This window comes from Erythrolamprus reginae, chromosome 4 (genome assembly GCF_031021105.1).
Source record: "Erythrolamprus reginae isolate rEryReg1 chromosome 4, rEryReg1.hap1, whole genome shotgun sequence".
Lineage (NCBI taxonomy): Eukaryota > Metazoa > Chordata > Lepidosauria > Squamata > Dipsadidae > Erythrolamprus > Erythrolamprus reginae.
The window spans coordinates 64,639,014-64,658,521 of record NC_091953.1 but is presented as its reverse complement, the minus strand read 5'-3'; the positions used below and the strand labels follow the sequence as shown (position 1 = coordinate 64,658,521).

The window sequence follows — 19,508 nt, the reverse complement described above, 5'->3', positions numbered from 1 at the left end:
TGCAGTGGCCCTGAGTCATGCGAACACCTTTTGCAACCTTCTGACAAACAAAGTCAATGGGGAAACAGATTCACTTAATAACTGTTAAAATAATCCTGAACCACCTTCTGTTTCAAAAGACCTAACTGACCTACATTCCGCATTTCAGATCACTTTATATAATAGCATAATATATAGATAACCTTGGAACATACAATGTGTATTTATTTCAGGTAATGGTTCTTAAACTGTTTCTAAAATGAATACTGTACAGTGTTCCCTTGACTTTCGCGGGTCCGACATTCGTGAAAAGTCTATACCACGATTTAAAAAAAAATTAATTAAAAAATACTCCACGAGTTTTTTTCTATACTACGGTTTTTCCCGCCCGATGAAGTCATACGTCATCGCCAAACTTTCGTCCACCTTTAATAAATAAACTTTAATAAATAAACATGGTGAGTAATAATCTAAATGATTGCTAAGGGAATGGGAAATTGTAATTTAGGGGTTTAAAGTGTTAAGGGAAGGCTTTTGATACTGTTCATAGCCAAAAATAGTGTATTTACTTCCGCATCTCTACTTCGCGGAAATTTTACTTTCGCGGGCGGTCTTGGAATGCATCACCCGCGAAAGTCAAGGGAACACTGTATTGCATACTCCATGCAGTTTTTAAAATTCTGTCACTTTAGATTCAAATAGATTAATAATAGCCACAATGATCAAATCCAAAGCCATTCAGCGCTAAATTTATTAACCATAGATCTATGGATTTGTGTAAATTGTTTGAGGGTATATTTTGTTCACAACACAAGCATTTCTCTTTTCTTTTTTCAAAGTAAGTAACTAGATTCAATTCACCAGACAATGGGAAGCATTACCTAGCTATTGGTATTGCAGGAATGCATTTCAATCAATTATAATTATTTAAAGCAGCCTATTTAAGATCAGACTATTTATACAAATATCATTTTTTAAAAAGGAGAAAGGGTTTTCTTCTGCCACCTTCAGTTGATATGAAAAAGGGAAAGGCATCTGCTAATTTCTGCTTTCCCAACATCAGACAACTCACTGGATCAAAGATTCTGGTCCATGAAGTCCAGTACTAAATGTGCAGCTCTTGCAGCAAACAAAAAGTTTCATTATATTTGTTGGTTTAGAATAAAGACAATGAAAGCAGAGTTTAGATATATATTTTTTGTTAAATATTCCTTTAGCACTGTCTTTGTAGTGAGTTGCTACATCCTGAATTTCATTCAGTCCTAACTTGGTATTTCCTTTTTTTTTTTAGGTGCTTAAATATTTAGTTAACTAAGATGTAAGCAAACCTATTGTCAGAAAGTGTAAGCAAAATCCTGACTGTAACATTTAGTTATTTTGAATGTTAAGAAGAATGTTCATTTTTCTCTGGCAATCCTTCCTTCCTTCCTCCCTTGCTTTCCTCACTCATCTTAGCAACAGACGTAGTGCAACCAATCAGCTTCTGCTTCGTCACTGCCCCAGCATCACAGTCTGAGGTTACTATAGTGCAATGACTGATAGTAACCGAGCAGGAGTGAGAGGGAACTGCTTCATGCGGCACCCTCAACTGCAATGCACCTGCTACACAGGCTTTTCTTGAATTCTCTGACTAGAAACAGCAAAACATATACAATAAATCCTATTTTTCACCATTTGCATTTCAAAAGGAAGGGGGGTGGAATCTTGCGAGCACAATATAAGATATGTATTTGTTACAAGAATATGTCAAAGTGGAATTTACAACACCTCAACTGTTTTTAAAGGTGAAACAATGGCATATTTATACCACACTGTTTCATTTGACAAATGAGTGTATTCTTCAGTAAAAATGGTTTGCAGATTAAACATAAATGCTTAACAAATGAAGTCTATTACTGGATCAAGTTTATCTTTAATTCTGGTATTTGAATAAACAATAAGATATATGCATCTAATCAAAATACATTAATTTGCATAGCAAGATAAACATATGGAAAAACAGCTGTTTCTTAATAACCTGAAAAAGTTGAGAATATTTCAGACATTTGCTACAAAATGGAAAAGCAAAATATTTAACAGCATACATGCAATTCACTAATGAATATATACAGAAAAAACTGGGTTTATGCAAATAGCTTAAATGCTTTATTTGCAATTATTAGGTATTTGTAGTACAGTATTTAATATAAACTTTTGTTGAAATCTATAGGAATTAGTCGATAGATTGTATCAGAAATGTTGTACGAATCCTTCATATATTTTAAGTTGAATATTTAATAGCATAATTGTAACATATGTATCCTAGCAATGTTTTTCAATGTTTAAAGGGGATTACTCCCAAGTATTCACAAAATTGCAGCGTAGCCTTTTAAAGCCAAATTATCAATTATAAAAATGAAATTTCAAGCAAGTAGCAAATACTGTAGATAGTTTTTCAGAAATCCAGTGTTGATTTACAGTCAAAAATTGACAGTTCCTATAATTATTTCATTGAAAATATTATTTCAATATTTTGCAACCTTTATCTTGCTTTGACCAGGTGACAGGGTAGCAATGGATGAAATAAGCTAGGGCTCAAATGCATTAATTTGCTGGACATGGGTAACTCTATCTTCACTAAAAAAAACAGAAGAGCTAAAATGGCAGCAGAATAGCAGTGTGAGATGAGTATATATTTCCATTTTGTTTTGGTTTTAAGTTTTCTGATGACCTTAAAATGCTTGCCTTGGGTTGCCTTTACTCAAAATACTGACAGTAGCTTCTTGTTGTGGGTATATGATGTAGTGTATAATATAGAGAGCTAATTTTCCATAAAGTGAATATTATTAGGAATCCTATAATTAGTCTTGGCAATCTATATTCAGGACAGGTAGTCCTCAATTTACAACCACAATGGAGTCCAAATTTTCTGTTGTTAAGTGAAACATTTGTTAAGTGAGTTTTTCTCCATATTACAACTTTTCTTGGTACAGTTAAGAGAATCACTGCAGTTGTTGAAAGTTAGTTACCTAATTGTTAAATGAACCTGGCTTTCCCACTGCCTTTGCTTGTGAGAAGGGAGCAAAAGTTGATCACATGACCTTAGGATACTGCAAATCATAAACATGAACCTCTTGCCAAGCATGTAAATTTTGATCACATGATCATGGGTATTCTACAACCATCATAATTGTGAAAAATGGTCATAAGTCACAATTTTCAGTGCCGTGGTAACTTTGAACAGTCACTAAATGAACTGCTGTAAGTCAGGGACTACCCATATAAATACTGTACAACCATGTTTGGACTGTAAAAATCTAAGGTGATAACTATATGGCAGCAGAGCTATTCAGGAACCACAACTCTTTGCTATAATTTAGTGATCATTGGTATGTTTACAGAGCAGTTCCAGTTCCTCTTGTATAAATTATATAATGAATATAGTAGACTACACAGAAATTAAAGAGAAATTGTACTTATTGTTGAGTATGGAGAAAAGGAAAACAGAATTCAAATTAGAAGGAGAAAAAACAGGCAAATCAATACAGTATACAATATCAATTATTAAGCCCTCAACAATCTAAGACCTTTCAATGGTCTGAAATTTAATTTTCTCAATATTATGTATGGATGTTATTGTGCCACCTAATATATTGTCATATGGAAAGATTCGTCTATTTCACAGTAAACAGCCAGAATCTGTTAAACGGTCCTATAGGCCAGTGTTTCCCAACCTTGGCAACTTGAAGATATCTGGACTTCAACTCCCAGAATTCCCCAGCCAGCATTCGCTGGCTGGGGAATTCTGGGAGTTGAAGTCCAAATATCTTCAAGTTGCCAAGGTTGGGAAACACTGCTATAGGCTATAATCAAAAAATGTGTTTGAAAACAGTAGTCCTGAATACAATAGCTGGTTAGAAAGATTCCTTCAGGTTTAATGCTTGGGGATTACCTTGGCACTTCCATGAGTTTTCTTAGCAATAGTGCAGAAGCAGATGGTTCCCGCTTTCTTCTGATCTGTTTTTTTCAGTTGCCCATTGTTGTGGTTAGCTCTGGCCCAGCTCCTGCCCCAAGGACTGTGGATGTGGGGGAGACATCCACATGCTGCAGGCCTGTTTTGCCCCCCGGTGGAATCTGCTGATGAAGGCTCCTCTGACCAAGAAGACATGAGTGACAGGGAGGAGGAGAGTGGGGCAGACAGCTCAGAAGGAGATTAATTATCTAGCTCCTCTTTGGATTCAGAACAAGAGTTAATGATACAGCCACGCATGGGGAGAGCGATGCATAGGCAACAGCAACTGAGAGATTATTATCAAAGAAAATGAGGCCACCTGTGGTTGGGTGGGGCTGTGGTAATTAGTGAGGCTGCTATAAATAGCAGCCTGTGGGTTTGGCCATTGTGGAGGATTATCTGATCGTTGTGTTTCATGCCTGCTTTGCTGGGTTTGACCTTTTGTGTGCTGATTTTCCCCCGCTTTGAAACTAAACCAGAGCAAAGTGTGTTTCACTTTGGGAAAGAATAAGGACTGTGAATTGCCTCACAACTGCAAGCTAAGTATCACAGAACTGATAAGGGACTTGTACTAATTACCAGTTTGTTTGGAGACGAGTGCTCTTTGCTATACAAAAAGAGGGCTTAGTTTAAGTGAATTTTCATTATAAAGAACATTGTTTTGAATTTTCAAACGTGTGTGTGTCTGAAATTTGTACCTGTGAATTTTTGGGAGGATTCTACCAGAGAGCCCGACAGAACACCCATCATCCTATTCCATGAGTTTTTGATGGTTTTCCATTCAAGTACTAACCAAGTACTAACTTTTGGGATTTTCAATCATAGTTACTTGTTTGCAAAGCTGATTCCCCTAATCTATTTTATAACCAGAATGGAAGTGGACAAAACTGATTAACACTCTCTTTCCTATAATCTACTGATTCGGCAAAGAAACCTGGAAGCAGGCTTTGATTCAAAGAATGAGGTTTCAGGAATTGTGAGTTGTGCTTTCCTTGCTGAATCCTTACTCCAAGCTTCCAAGGTTAGTGGACAGTCTTGAACCTGAGCTAGATTTGACTCTCTATAAGGGCATCTCTCTGTTACACGGAGCATCAATAACATTCTCTCTCCTGAATAAATTGGAGGATTCATAAAATATAGTTTTTCCATAAAGTTACTATATCCTACTACCTTAATACTAACCATTTAGATCACAAATCATTATTTGTTCACTCATCAATCTATGCAAAATAAACTTCATTCTCTAACATGCTGAGTCTTTGAGTTAATTAAGAATGGGGAGAAGGGAATATGCATTTTAGTAGACTAAGTGGAAAAAAATTATAAAGAATTTCCCATCAGAAACAAGCTATGCTAAAATTATGTGCATCACTATGTTCTGAAAGTGTAAAACAAACAAGTGATATCATACAGCCAAGTCCAAAGACTCAGGTGAAAATCTAATTGCTTCATAATAAATATGGGACATTAGCCTCAAGAGCTTCATTTCTTTTTCTCTAGAGTAATTATCTCAATAGATTTATTGACTAATGGAAATATCATGTGTGGCTTCTTCTTTCCTGGCAGAATACACATCATAAAAATTAAAGCATAATATACAGTATAACTTTAGCAGTCCAGAATCGTTCCTGCTAAATATTATAATTCTGTCAGCATATTCCATTCAACTATCAGGCTGATTATCAGTACAATATAGATTTGAAATTGGGCAATGAATAGAAAGTACTGCCTTTCATTATCTGAAGTTGAAAAACAATATGGATAAATACCCATTCTTTTTAGCAAACATTTCAGAAATGCCAATTACTACTTTGAAGAGTTTTGTCAGAATGAATTTTATAATTCTTAATTATGTAGATGATGCTTATAGTGCTTTACAATTTTCTGTTGAAACACTAACTGCAAAGTGTATTAACAACAGCCTTAACCTTTTTGTAGTATTCCATAAATTTGTAATTTTAATTTATTAAAATTCAATTTGACAAATGGGAGTTGCAATTTGTTCCAAGAGACAGGAGCTCCCATGGAGAATGCCTACTTCCATATCTTCAGCAGGCTCTTTCTGGTCAGACAGGCGGTCACGTAGAATCTATCTAAGAAAGATAGCCTCACAAATATACAGGTCCAACTTTACAGATAATAATCAGCATCTTCAATGGCATTCAGAAATGTATCAGTGGCTGATGCAGTTGTAACATGTAAAGAAAATTACAATAACTGAGATACAAGAAGACAAGGTATAAAATGTATTAATGGCTTTAGTATTTCCTGCCCCAATAAAGGCCACAACTAGTGTACTAGTCCATATGTATTGGGCAAAATAAAAAAATAAAAAATAAAAAAATAAATACATTAGGCTAACTAATGTAGTTTGACTTGCAGACTAAGACTAAGCAAACCAATAAGAAATTGTGAATAGCAATCAAGAGCAAACGATTATTCCACCTAAGATGAGTATAACTGTGCAATAGAGGTAGCATTTGACTATAATTTTTTTACAAGCCTACAGAATCAACCACATAAAGAAATAAGCATTGAAACAGCCATACAAGATCTCAGTGTGAGAAACAGAAGCCCTATACCAGTGATGGCAAACCTTTTTTTTCCTTGAGTGCCAAAAGAATGTGTGCACACGCTATTGTACCTGTGTGAGTGCCCACACCCATAATTCAGTGCCTGGGGAAAGTGAAAAAAGCTTCCCCCACCTCCTGGAGGCCCCCTGGCGGCTGGAAACGGCCCGTTTCCCAAACTTCTGGTCGGCCCAGTAGGTTCGGGTTCACTCTCCCCAGGCTCCAAAGGCTTTCCTGGAGCCGGAGGAGGGTAAAAATGCCCTCTCCCATCCCACCAGAGGCTCTTTGGAAGCCAAAAACCCCTTCCAGATCCTCTGTGCAAGCCAAAAATCAGCTGGCCATCAAACACATGCATGCTGGAGGTGACTTAGGGCAACGGCTTGTGTGCCAGCAGATATGGCTCTGTGTGCCACCTGTGGCACCTGTGCCATGGGTTCGCCATCACTGCCTTATACTATTAAAGATGTAATTTTAACTTAAAAACATCTAATAAACATAATTCACAGATTAGCCATGATGTGTTAACTATGATCTACCATCATGCTATATAACTTAGTTTAATTCATAAATTAGATACACTGAATTCACACCCATACTGAGCTAAATTATGCTACAATATGCTCTGATGTGCAAACCAACTATTCACTGCCTTTGCTACTATTTGGCATATTACCACAATGTAAATTACATGAATATTTATGCTATCTTACCCTTCTTGTTCCACCAGGGTCCTTCTGGTATAGCATAGGAGAGGTCTTTAAATTCAATGTTCACAGCTGGTCTTCGAGGAAGGTAGGAGAAATGATGGGCTTCAGGCAAAACATTGTCTATCTTCTTTAAATGGCCATTGAGCAAATGAATTTCTTGTGTGTCTGTACCACCAGAGACCACCTCATCTACTGAAACACATATTGATTTTGGCTCAGGCATAGTGGATGAAGAATTACTGGCATTCTAGAACACAAGAGGGGGGGGAAATAAAACATAGCTTTCTTGTGTTGTCCTCACCTTCTTCCTCTCCCTCTTTCCCTCTCCCCCCCCCACCCCATTGCAAATGCAATTATTGTATATTTGTTTCAGAACAAGTCGCATAATATATGTTTCATAAGAAAAAGAGTTAACTATGGTGTTCTGCTAACATTGTTGTTTTACAAGAAAATATGGCTTTGGAAATAGGCAAATCAGTCAAAGTGTGGCCCACTTTCTCATTTCTCAATTTTAAATTTGTTCTGCCTTTATGCATCATTCCCCATTCCCCCCATTAAATAGCACTCCGCACCACCAAATATTGTTTCATAACTGAATTTCACTTAATGTGTAAATTCAAGAATTCTAGACTATGTTATTTCATAGTAAAATTAACAAATGTATTTTTCCTGCTGAAAGGACTACTCCAATTCTAGTGTTCATTTTTGCCAATCTTAAATGAATTACGTTGGTTTCTTTGTCTGTAAATGGATGCTTACATGTTTCTTTTTCATAAACAACCTGAAATGTTCTTATCTTCCATTTGTATAAATAAACAAGAATTCAGTACATTCATAATATTTCAGGTTTTATTTACCCCTCTTTTTTTGCTTCTGTCAGGTCCACATAATAAATATTCATACTTTATATTACCCAGTCTTTTGTATGATATTGTACCAAAATTGCACACTAAAGTTAATGTTAACTCTAATGATCAGTTGGATAACCTATTGTTTGGGCCATGCTTCAATTAACCATAGATAAAATTAACTGTACACTGTCAGATCCAAATAACATAAGTAAAAGCTTTCCATTTTTCTTTGTTGCCATTCTAGGAGACAAGATCAATGGTGGTATTCAACCGCTTCTCTCCGGATCGCACAAACTAGTAGCAGAGACTGCAGGAGGCTCCACCCACCCACCATGATGTAATGTGTGAGCACTATCCATGCGCAGAAGGCTCTGTGCATTGCAAACCAGGCATGTGCGAGCGAAGGGGGCGTGCACATGTGCTCACATTTGCGAACTGGTAGGGAAGTAAGTGAATCCCATCCCTGGAGAAGATGCTAACATTTGAAACTGTTACTGTTTATTGTAATACAGTATGATATCTCCTAACTGAATGAGTATCCACAGGCACAGTCTAATCGAGGCAACAGCTAGTAAGTGTCATTAATATAGTCAATGTGGAAAGCTTACAAACACTTTATTGCTAAGGCTAGGCTAAACACCAAAGATAAGTTTGAACAACGCAGTTAAAGGTTTAGAGAACCTTCCATAGTCTCCAATTAGTGTTGGGCCAACATGCTAGCAAGGATGTTACTTAACATTTGTATATTCAGGCAATGAAGATACTATAAACTGATAATGTATAAAACATCTGACAAAATCAAACATAGAAGTATTCAATAATCTATGGAACTATATCAGGCCATTTTTGGAGTCATTATATTTCTACCACATCATCAATGGAAGAGTCAAAGTTGGATTCCAGGAGAAAATAACACAGGATAAATTATTTGGCTGTATATAACAGAAAGCCCTTTCATACTTAAGCCAAATAGGGTACCAGATTTCTGCTATTTCCTCAGTTTATAAAATATGTTTCTGTGCAATTCATATTCTTCCAAACTCTCATGAGCAACTTTTCAGAAGGCATGGATACTGAAGGGGAAGAAAATTGACAAAACATAGACTTATATTATGCGCAGAATGATACTGAACTTGTTTCTTCACCTTTCTACCAGTTGGTAGAACAGTAGGAAATGTCTAAATAGCTATTAAATAACTAATATCTCCAGACAACCAGGAAGAAATAGGTTGTTTATTGTTTCCAATTTATATGACATCTTTTACAAGGCAGTGAAGTAATTAAGGAGCCGAGGGAAATATCTTGACATGAATTTGTGTGGGACCTTTGAGATGGGCCAGATCAGGAAACACTCCCCATAGAACCATGATGGTGAACCTATTACGCTCTCTGCAGGTACACGAGCCACTGCCCAGCTCAGCTCCATCATGAATACTCGCGCACCTCCCACTAGCCAGCTAATTTTTGAGTATCTGCCACGCATGCAAAAGGGTGGGGTGCATGCAGGAGAAGGTGGTGTCGCCCCTTGGAAGAAGCCAATTATCTAGGCCCTGGGCAGTCAGGATTCAGACCTGGCTACAACACGGAAACTGCTTTAGTCACGCTGATGGATGATCTCTGGCAGGCCCGGGACAGGGGTTATCCTCTGTCCTGGTGCTTCTTGACCTCTCGGTGGCTTTCAATACCATCGATCATGGTATCCTTCTGCGCCGACTAGAGGTTTGGGGAGTGGGAGGCACCGTTTTATGATGATTCTCCGCCTACCTCTCTGGTCGGTCGCAGTCGGTGTTAGTGGGGGGTCATAGGTCAACTCCTAAGTCCCTACCTTGTGGGGTTCCTCAGGGGTCAGTCCTCTCCCCTCTGCTGTTTAATATCTACATGAAACCATTGGGTGAGATCATCCAAGGGCATGGGGTGAGTTACCATCAGTACGCTGATGACACTCAGCTGTACATCTCCACCCCATGTCCACTCAGCAAAGCAGTGGAAGCAATGTGCTGATGTCTGGAGGCTGTCAGGGTCTGGATGGGTGCCATAGGCTCAGATTCAATCCAGACAAGATGGAGTGGCTGCGGGTACTGCCTCCCAAGGACACGTCCATGTGTCCTCCCATCGCCCAGGGGGGGGGGAGTTATTGACCGCCTCAGAGAAGGTTCGCAACTTGGGCATCTTCCTTGATCCAAAGCTAACATTAGAATACCATCTTTCGGCTGTTGCAAAGGGGGTGTTTGCCTAGGTCCGCCTAGTGCACCAGTTGCGGCCCTACACAGGGAGTCTTTGCTCATGGTCATTCATGCCCTTATCACCTCGAGGTTCGACTACTACAATGCTCTCTACATGGGGCTAACTTTGAAGAGTGTTTGGAAACTTCAGCTTCTCCAAAATGCAGCCACATGAGCAATTTTGGGCCTTCCAAGACATGCCCATATCTCGTCATCATTCCACGGGCTGCATTAGCTGCCAATCTGTTTCCGGACACAATTCAAAGTGTTGGTAATGACCTATAAAGCCCTACATGGCATAGGACCAGACTATCTCCAAAACCGCCTTCTGCCACACAAATCACAGCAACCGGTGAGGTCCCACAGAGTTGGTCTCCTTAGGGTCCCATCGACCAAACAATGTTGGCTGGTGGGACCTAGGGGAAGAGCCTTCTCTGTGGGGGGCCCGGCCCTCTGGAATCAGCTCCCCCCGGAGATTCGTACTGCCCCCACCCTCCTCACCTTCCAAAAGAGTTTAAAAACTCATCTTTGCCTCCAGGCCTGGGGTTCCTTAGATCTTCCCCCCTGACCAATGAATGTTTTAGTTTGATTGTTGAATGAATGATATTGATAGTTTTTTAATTAGAATTTTAAAGATTGTTTTTAATGTATTATTAATTGGATTGTTATTATTGTTTCTTGTTTTTCTGTACATGCTGTGAGCCTCCCCGAGTCTTCGGAGAGGGGCGGCATACAAATCCAATTAAATCTTAAATCTTAAATATATGTGTGTGCGACGGGGAGCAGGGGGGCAGCGCTGCCCCAGCAGCCCATTTTTGGTCCCAGGAGGCTGCAGGGAAACTACTTGGCCCAAAACAAGGCATGGGGGAGTGTGGTGTCCCCCACACACACGTCCCGATTTTGGTTCCAAGAGGCTGCAGAGAGGCCTATTAGGCACAAAACGTGGTGGGTAGAAGGGACAGAGGATTGCAACGGGTCACACATGCCTACATGGGGGGAGCACAGGGGACACAAGTACATTGTATTATGGGTACACTTTTGGCACTCAATGAGAAAAGGATTAGCCGTCTCTGCCATAGAACTGTATTTTCCTGAGATAGCTTATAAAAACAAAATTTTGCTAATCTGATTGTGCTTCACCTTCCCTCCCTCTTATACTGTATTAATTCAGCGAGGAGTCAGCCCCTCTTCTTAAAACTATTCCTCTTCCCATGACTGTCTTCTTTGTTTACATAACTGTTTCTGAATATTTGCTTCAAGGTTCTGTCCCGGTTCTCTACAATTTGGATGGTAGAGTACGAGAGAGCTTATAACTTGGACTCCAGACACACATATTGCCGCCAGATACTAATGGTTTACAGGCTTGTAGTTATTCTTGGTATGTGTAATACCTGTGCCATTGATATATACACATTATGTCAATTTCAAATATGAGAACATGTGCATTTGTTTATGTGCATCAAGTGCACATAATTAGTGTCAATTTGTAGTGATCACATAGTTTTTCTTGAGAATAATCTCTCCCATTGAGTCCTTCCACCTTGTTGCTGGCCTTTTTCCTCTTTTCTTCCACTTTTTCAGTATTACAGACTTCTCAAGAGAGCTGGGTGTTCACATAATGTGCCCAAAATATGGCCCATATTATTTGTGCCCTAAATGAGTGAATTAATTCGATCTCTCATCCATTTGTTTTCTTGGTTATCCATAGTTGGTTATTCATAGCTTGGGGCCATTGAGCCCTAATATCATGCTATGGCCGTCAGTATGACTGTGGTGTGAATGAGTGTGATTACATGGTTTTATTATTGGGTTTTTAGATGAGTTTATAATTGGGCTTTGGAATTATTTTTGTATTTCTTTTATATGTTGTGAATTGCCCTGAGTCTTCGGATAAGGGCAGCATATTTTGGTCCAATATATACAAACAAAACAAACAAACAAACAAATAAATAAAATTCTTAGTATTAGCCCCAATAGTCATATTTCATATGGTCATATTTAAGACCATAAACATAGATTTCACATAGCAGGAACTAAGGATCAAGTTATCTGCTTCAGACATACTTCAATATACAGTATTGGATTATTTAGAGTAGACTACTTCCACTCTACCACAACTTCCACTTTCTAGTCCCTCAAAAGAAATGTGAAGATAAACTGTTTCTTTTTTTTCCTGCTGATTTTGTAACATTGAGAACAAAGAGAAAAGAATTACCATCCTATCTTCAGCTGCTACAGGTCTTGCAGTACAAATTTTCCCTCACTCCACTTCCAAAAAGGGGGAAATTTCTTGCATGCACAGACATCCTCTACTTCATGTTTTATGCCTTTTTCTGAAATAAAGTATTCTGATGTTTTGAGACCACAAAATTGGAAAACTGCTTTGTAACTGTGTGTAGAGTTCTCTTGTAGAAGCACTTCGGATTCCAAAAAGTTACTTGGGCTTAGTTCAAAGTACAGTGTTCCCTCGATTTTTGCGTGTTCGAACTTTGCGGAAAGTCTATACCAAGTTTTTTCAAAAATATTAATTAAAAAATACTTTGCGGGTTTTTCCCTATACCATGGTTTTTCCCACCTGATGACGTCATATGTCATCGCCAAACTTTCGTCTGCCTTTAATAAATATTTTTTTAAAATAAACTTTAATAAATAAACATGGTGAGTAATAATCTGAATGGTTGCTAAGGGAATGGAAAATTGCAATTTAGGGGTTTAAAGTGTTAAGGGAAGGCTTGTGATACTGTTCATAGCCAAAAGTAGTGTATTTACTTCTGCATCTCTACTTTGCGGAAATTCAACTTTCGCGGGCCATCTCGGAACACATCCCCCGCGAAAATCGAGGGAACACTGTACATCATTTTGATGTTTGTTTCTGTTGTCTTGTTTAGATAGTTCTTTTGCAGTGCAGAGGGAAAGAGAAGCATGCTATTTGTGCAAGAATCCAGAAACTTCATTTAAAACCTCAGATGATAAAATGAGCATTTCAGAAATAATTAATTCTAGTTTGCTTCTGGCTGCGGTTCAAGTTGCTGGTTGTCACATATAAAGCCCGGCTTGACATATGGCCTGGTTATTCGAAGGACCACCTGTCCCCCATTGTACTTGACTGGCTGGTTTAATCCTACAGAGTTGCCATGTTCTGGATTTTGCTGATTAAACAATGCCATCTCTCTGTACTCCAGAAGCATGCCTTCTCTATAGCAGCACCTGGTTTCTGAAATGAGGTTACCATCAAATTTGAATAGCACTTACCCTACTGGTATTTCAAAGAGCCCTAAAGACATAGTTCTTCATCCAGGCTTTTGGTGAGGGACAACTGATGCCTCTTTTATTTTTTATTTTTGTTTCATGCTTTTATTTGCCATGATTGTTCTTCTGTCTTGTGTGCTGTTTTTGACAGATTTTTTTTGTTCTTAAATGTTTTTATCAATTATAAACCACTGGGAGTCAGGCAGCGTACACATTTAATAAATAATTTCCTTTTAAAGTCTTCCTCCCTAGGTACTATATGTAAGAGTTTTATTGAATATGAGGCAGAGAATTTATTTAAGTAATAGTAAATTCAGAGATCATAATAATGTTAAGGTTCATATTTTGGGAAATGATAATTCATAGAAAAACCTAACACATTCTGGTAGAGTAGTTCTCCGAGGATGGGCTCCAGCACACATCGAAAGCCAAAAAAATAAACCTGTTATTCCCTAGACCTAGAGACCGACCCAAATGGGATCCTGCAAAAACACTTAGTCTTGGATAATGTACACTGAACCCATCCCATTGGGTTTACAACCCCTAGTGATCACAGAAAAGGAAGTGAAAGATCTATTTCTCAGACAGAAGCCTGGACAAGCACCAGGTCCAGACAAGATAACTCCTTCTTGTTTAAAAGTCTGTGCTTACCAATTGGCCCTCATCTTCACCCAAATCTTCAACAAATCACTAGAGTTGTGCTATGTTCCTTCCTGCTTCAAACGCTCGACTATCATCCCAGTGCCTAAGAAGCCCTCCATCAAGGAACTGAATGACTACAGACCAGTTGCTCTGACATCTGTAGTTATGAAAACCTTTGAAAGGCTAGTGATGTTCCACTTGAAAACCATTACGGATCCACTGTTAGACCCCCTGCAATTTGCATACCGAGCAAATAGATCAACAGATGATGCTGTTAATATGGCTCTACACTACATCCTTCAACATCTTGAATCTCCAATGACCTACGCTAGGGTCCTCTTTGTGGACTTCAGTTCAGCATTCAATACCATCGTACCGGACATTCTCTTAACCAAACTAAATCAGCTAGCGGTACCTTAACACACTTGTAAGTGGACCACAAGCTTCCTAACAGACAGGAAGCAGCAGGTGAAGCTAGGAAAAATCACATCAGATACATGTACAATTAGCACAGGTGCCCCCCAAGGCTGTGTACTCTCACCACTTCTCTTCTCTCTATACACTAATGACTGCATCTCAAATGATCCATCTGTTAAACTACTGAAGTTTGCAGATGATACAACAGTGATCGGACTCATTCGAGACAATGATGAATCCACATGCAGACAGGAAGTTGAACAACTATCCTTGTGGTGTGACCAGAACAATCTAGAACTGAACACACTCAAAACTGTAGAAATGGTGGTAGACTTTAGGAGAAACCCTTCCACCCTTCCACCTCTCACAATACTAGGCAACACAGTATCAACACAACAGGACTGACACAGACTTCAGAGGATAATCAGAACTGCAGAAAAAACAATTGCTGCCAACCTGCCTTCCATTGAGGACCTGTATACTGCACGAGTCAAAAAGAGGGTGGGGAAAATATTTACTGACCTCTCACATCCTGGACACAAATTGTTTCAACTACTACCCTCAAAACGTCGCTACAGAGCACTGCACACCAAGACAACTAGACACAAGAACAGTTTTTTTCCGAACGCCATCACTCTACTAAACAAATAATTCCCTCAACACTGTCAGACTTTCTACTAAATCTGCACTTCTATTCTACTAGTTTTTCTCATCATTCCTTTCACCCATTTCCTCCCATGTTGACTGTATGACTGTAACTTGTTGCTTATATCCTAAGAATTTTATTAATATTGATTGTTTCTTCATTGCTTATTTGACCCCTATGACAATCATTAAGTGTTGTACCACATGATTCTTGACAAATGTATATTTTATTTTATGTATGCTGAGAGCATATGCACCAAGACAAATTCCTTGTGTGTCCAATCACACTTGGCTAATAAAAATTCTATTCTATTCTATTCCAAACTGTAATGAAGAGACTTAAGAGTATGCATGCCTAATTTATAATTATGTATGCCTAACTTTATGCATTACATGATATGTTTTCCATCTCACTCTAGGTAACCTATCTCCGTTTTAATGCTCATTCCACTTATCTGTGGCTCTTTAAATCCAGATTTCATCACTGGGGGGGGGGTCCTAAATCCTGTTACACAACAGTAACTGTAAATCCATTCCTTAGCCAGCAGATTGGATTACAAAAAAAAAAAAAGAGTTTATCTTCCAACTAAGAACAATTTTAAGAAAATCGACTTTCTTGTTCCTTTTTAGATTAAATTCACTATATAAAGAGCTGAAAGGGTATTCGCGCTTCAGTGGAACTGTTTTCCAATCACAGGATGCGCTCGTGAAAATCTGAGCATGCTCAGAAAACCATCCTCTCCCCCCACACCTCCATTTTTTTTAACGAGCGCAACACTGAGGTAACTTTCGGTCAAATCCAGCTATAGGCAGCTGACTTCAAATAAGGATGAGGTAAATGACGTGTGTGTCCCCCCCCACACACACACACATACAACCCGCGCCGAGGTAAATAAAACATAAACCTTTCGATTTCAGTCTATTTTGTTACAATACATTAGATCTTAAATAACTTTGGAGGCTTTCGGTTTGGGGTTAGGATTGGCCGCCGAGCCATAATAAACTACATCTTGACATCTTTGACAAGGAAGACCCGGATTGTGGGAGCAATATGCTGGCTCTGTTAAAAAGTACTATTGCTAACATGTCGTAAGCCGCCCTGAGTCAAAGGAGAAGGGCGGCATAAACAAAATCAAATAAATAAATAAATATTCATATGAATTACATTAGGGGATTTGCATTGTGAAAAATGACATTATACCTTTCCACGCCTGGACAATCCCGGGCATTTTCCTTGTCAAGGATACCTTCAGAAAAGCAAACGAGTCACAGCCAGAAAACATCCGGCATAAAAAGAACAAGAAAGAAGGAGAAACATTCGCTTACCACAGCAATTTGGCGCTGGGAAATAACGCAAGAAGGGGAGAAAAGGCGCAAGATCCTCCTCCTGTCCCTCCAATAAGAGCCAGGGACGGGCAAGGAGAGTCAGACCCAGGAAGCCCCCGCTGACCCACCTCTGAGCGGGCTCTCCAAGGTCCCTTTCACTGGAGAGGAGACAGCGGCGTCCTTCCGCTCGCGGTCTATGCATAGGAATGAACTCCCCGCTTTTGAACTCGCCCTCCTCTCCTGGATGGGCTTCTAAGCGCCAGGCTTCAAAAACAGAGATTCCGGCGAACAGTCCGGCTTCTCTTTCGGAAAAGCTGGATTTGACCGAGACAAGCCAAGAGGGGCAAAACAAGATCAAAAGGATGCCAGAAGCGGAAAGGGAGGGCAGGGTGGGAGGGGCGGCAGGCAAGCAAGGAGTTCTCCGCGCCCTTCAAACTCGAGCAACGCTCCCTTGCCAGGTGCCCAAATTGCAGCCTTTCTTTTTTTCTTTTTTTTTGCTTGCTCGATTCCTCCCACCACTTTCCAGCTCCCGGCTTCCTCTGGGAGGATTCAAGGAATGAAGATCTCCTGCTCCGAGTAAGCAAAGGGACGGCGCCAGCTTCGCGGCGCTCCGACGTAGCATCTTATGGAGGAAAAGAGCGAAAGAGGCTCCAAAAGCATCTACTTACCAGAACGGCGCCCAAGGAGAAAGCGGCCATCAGACATGCCATGTGCCCCCAGCGGAGAGGCTGCGATCGCGGGAGGAGGAGAGGAGGCAAACAAAAGAGAAAAGGGCTGGGCGGGAGGGAGAGGGACCCGCAGTGAGCCGAGAAGCGGCACCCGGGAAAGCAAAGGGGGGGGGGGGGACGACAGCTGCTTCTTCACCGGGGCGGCTTCTATCTCGGCATCCTACCGGCTCTGACGCCCTATTGGCTGAGAAGCCGAAGGGGGCGGAGCCTACTTGCTGAGGGTAAACGTGCTCTTGTTTTCCTTCAGCTTCGCCAAGGCCGCGCGCCGCTTCGCTTCGCGGCAGTTTAGCTCAGTTTGGAAGGGTTTCCCCCGCCCCCGCTTTGAGTAGCCCCTGCAAAGGTGGTCCGTACGGGACCGTACAGCGAAACCCATAGTTCCCGGCCCAAGAGGAAGAGAGCAGGAATAGGGTTCCCCGAATAAAAAAGTGACGGACGGAGGAGGGCGGGAGGTCAGAACGGATTTGAGGTTCGTGTTTCTGCACCTTCCCGCCGCGCAGCACAGACTGAGGTAAATGTAGGTCATGCTGCGGCTTATTCAGTGGCGCTGGCGATAGCGCTATATGCATTTCCAGAAGGGCAAGAAGTTTCACGATTTAGACTGAATTTTGTGTTTTAGCCCAGAATAGTAAAGAGTGAAATGGAATGAAATTGGTTCCACCAATCCCACCTGTTGATGGTTTATATTGAAGACAAAGGAAATTCATTTATTGGCAAAATTGTTTACCTAATGTTTATAAGGCATGGTGTATGCGAAGAGAGGGTATCCTTATGAATTTGGAAGGTTTAGGTATGAAACACTAGGGTCCTTCCTAAGTGGTGGCGCTTGGACATTAAAAATATAAATTGCAGACCTTACCTTTAAGGTAGATTCCTTGCTGTATTTTTGCTTATGATTGACAAGTTGGCATATAAATTGGCATATAAATTGATATCTGGATGTTAATTGTTAGTCAGAACTAGCCATAATGAATTGCATGCAACTGTGCAGTACTAATGTAACGTAAAATAAATCAGTTGAAGGAAGATTACAGAACTGTCATGCTTGCTTCAATACTACACATGTCTACGCAGCATGTGGCAGAACATATGCAGACATATCGTGTACAACCCACATCAAGGTCCTCTTCAAACACAATGGAAGAACATCTTCGATCTTCTATTTATCTTCATGTGGGCTATGATATCTCTGTTCCTTGAAAATCTAAAACAGTGACAATAATAATAATAATAAAATATTACATCTGAACATCCTCAGTGGTTTTCTCTTCTGAAGTGATGCAACATTTTAATATTGCACACTTTATTTGAGATGTCCAGAGATAGATGTGGTAAGGTGTTCAGCAGTGTTATCTCAGCATTTTTACAAACTTATATAAGCAACTCAAACAAATTGTTTTCCAAGTGCAGTGGATATTCCTTAATATATGAGAAAGTAACCTTGGGGTGCAAAACAATACTCCTTATTCTTTAAAAGAAGATTCCCTACATTAGCGATCTTTCATTGCTTTGGGGACTGAAGATGTGACTCCCACTGCAAATATATATATATGCATACATACACACACACACACACTGTGCAAAATATTTCACTGCTAAGTGGCTTTACCAAGAGTTCGACTGATGGATATTTTAAAATAGAAGAGGACAAAGCCATTTTCAAGGACTACATTATGTTGCAGCTGCAAAGAAGGGCAGCAACATCTAGAAGAGTATAAAGAGTGTCATAAAGTTCAGATTTTGGGAAGTAATTGTCTGTTCTATTCTGCATTAGTCACACCTCACCTGGAGTATTATGTTCAGTTTGTATGCTCCAGTTTAAAAAGGACATTGTTAAACTGGAGCAAATTAAGAAAAGGTTACCAAGATGAATAAGGGACTAGAAATGAAGTCTTTACTATGAGGAGTAGTAAAAAAATCCTAGATACGTTTAGCTGCAGAAAAGAAGGTTGAAGGGAGTCAACCTTCCCAACTAGACCAGGCAGGAAACACAACCAGGTGAAATAATTTTAGTTTACTGTAAGGGTACATTAACAGAATCTTGTAAACAAATACCGCCACTGTTTCATTTACAATCCAAGAAGCTACATATGGTCCTTTCTGAGTTCTTGTTTCACCCACTAGCCAGCTGTGGGCTATGTCATCTTTGTCTATTCCTTAGAAAGCATCTCTTGGTCTCATCTT

General features: G+C 39.8%; 1 protein-coding gene across 4 annotated transcripts in view; it reads right to left on the bottom strand.

Moving 5' to 3' along the window:
- Positions 1-17,587, bottom strand: part of ABCG1 (ATP binding cassette subfamily G member 1) — a 66,821-nt gene extending 49,234 nt beyond the window's left edge. The window contains exons 1-2 of one of the 4 annotated variants that reach the window (XM_070750455.1): positions 17,268-17,587; positions 7,251-7,494 (exon numbers count right to left, since the gene is read on the bottom strand). In XM_070750455.1, the coding sequence (XP_070606556.1) occupies positions 7,251-7,494; positions 17,268-17,309 (286 nt within the window). In that variant the 5' untranslated portion in view covers positions 17,310-17,587. Of the gene's footprint in view, positions 1-3,910; positions 3,988-7,250; positions 7,495-16,474; positions 16,559-16,599; positions 16,795-17,267 lie in introns of those variants that run through there. The other 3 variants (XM_070750456.1, XM_070750457.1, XM_070750458.1) reach the window with 3 other exon arrangements.
- Positions 17,588-19,508: the final 1,921 nt, after the last annotated feature.